This window comes from Bison bison, unplaced genomic scaffold (genome assembly GCF_000754665.1).
Source record: "Bison bison bison isolate TAMUID 2011002044 unplaced genomic scaffold, Bison_UMD1.0 scf7180017848986, whole genome shotgun sequence".
NCBI classification, from domain to species: Eukaryota; Metazoa; Chordata; class Mammalia; order Artiodactyla; family Bovidae; genus Bison; species Bison bison.
In genome coordinates, this window is record NW_011479559.1 from 722 (window position 1) to 2,009 (window position 1,288).

Here is a 1,288-nt window from a genome sequence, read left to right on the forward strand (position 1 = left end):
CAGTACACACAGCTCTGTGTACCCTTCTCCCCTTGAATTTGGGATGACTCTATGCCTTAACATTGACTATGTGTCCCTGTATAACTCCCAAAGCTAGATGATAAGAATTCTTGCAGCTTCCACCTGGGGCTCTTAGAACACTCACTTTCAGTTTTGGGGATTCTCTCTTTTGGAAACCCACTGCCCTGGAAAAAGAGCAACTACCCTGATACTAGCAAATGTGAGGTACTTCTGTGGATAATGAGATACCATGTGAAGAGGCCAATGAACACTCAGGTGTCACAGTAGTGCCACGTTGGAAGTAGATCCTTCATCCCAACCACTCCAGCTGGAACCATGTGGATCAGAGATAAACAACCCTGTCTAAGTCATCCAATAATTCCTGACTCACAAAATCTTGAGCAAAATTAAAAGGCTGCTTTAAATCATCAAATTTTGGGGTCATTTGTTACACAGTAATATATAGCTGGAGCTCTCAAAGAGAAAAAGTGCAATGCAAATAGCAAAGTGAGTTTCCCACAATCAGAGACATTTAATACATTTCCTTAAAGGATAGTGTCTATAGAGAAAAGTACAAGAGCATAATACATCAGAGTCATATTAGTTCTAATTTCTGGAATCCAAAACCAGGGAAGGCTAAAAAGTTACCTGGAAAGCCAGAGGCACCTGCTTTTCCTGGGAGCCCTGGTGATCCTGGGGGTCCCATAGGACCTGGTGCTCCAGGGATCCCTGGGCTGCCTCTCTCACCAGGAGGTCCTGGAACATCAAATCCAGGAGGCCCTGGATCCCCCTTCTCTCCTGGTAGTCCATGCAAGCCTAGTTAATACAAACCAATATTAAAAAGTATTGAAGCAGTTTTAAGAGATGTATCTGGTTATTTTTCTAGCAAACAGGTAATAGAATCCTGTATATAACAAACCTAACAGTGAGTTAGGGATACTTTTGTTATCATGCACAGAATATAATCTAATAATAAAACTTTAGGATTTTCAAGTATATTTCCCTAAGAATGGACTTCTGAAATTATTTCTCAAAAAAGACCAATCTTTTCTTAATTGCTACAATCATGTACTATTTTTAATAAAATGTAATAAAAAATACCAAAAAACTGAAATAAAAAAGACATAAAAATTCAATCCTATATCGTGGCTATTATCGTCAAATAATATATTAATACAGTTATACAGTCAAATGCTTACTCTCAATTTCTTCTAATTCCAGTGCAGTAACAAACAGTCTGTGATTTGATACTGATCCACTGCCCACACTTGGATTTCCACTTTTCTAA

At 38.5% G+C, this 1,288-nt stretch overlaps 1 protein-coding gene across 1 annotated transcript in view; it reads right to left on the minus strand.

Moving 5' to 3' along the window:
• Positions 1 to 648: 648 nt before the first annotated feature.
• The window catches only part of COL4A5 (collagen, type IV, alpha 5), a gene marked incomplete at both ends in the record, with an annotated part of 87,800 nt that continues 87,160 nt past the window's right edge, over positions 649 to 1,288 (minus strand). The window contains one exon of the mRNA XM_010846272.1: positions 649 to 816. Within this exon, the coding sequence (XP_010844574.1) occupies positions 649 to 816 (168 nt within the window). The remainder of the gene's footprint in view (positions 817 to 1,288) is intronic.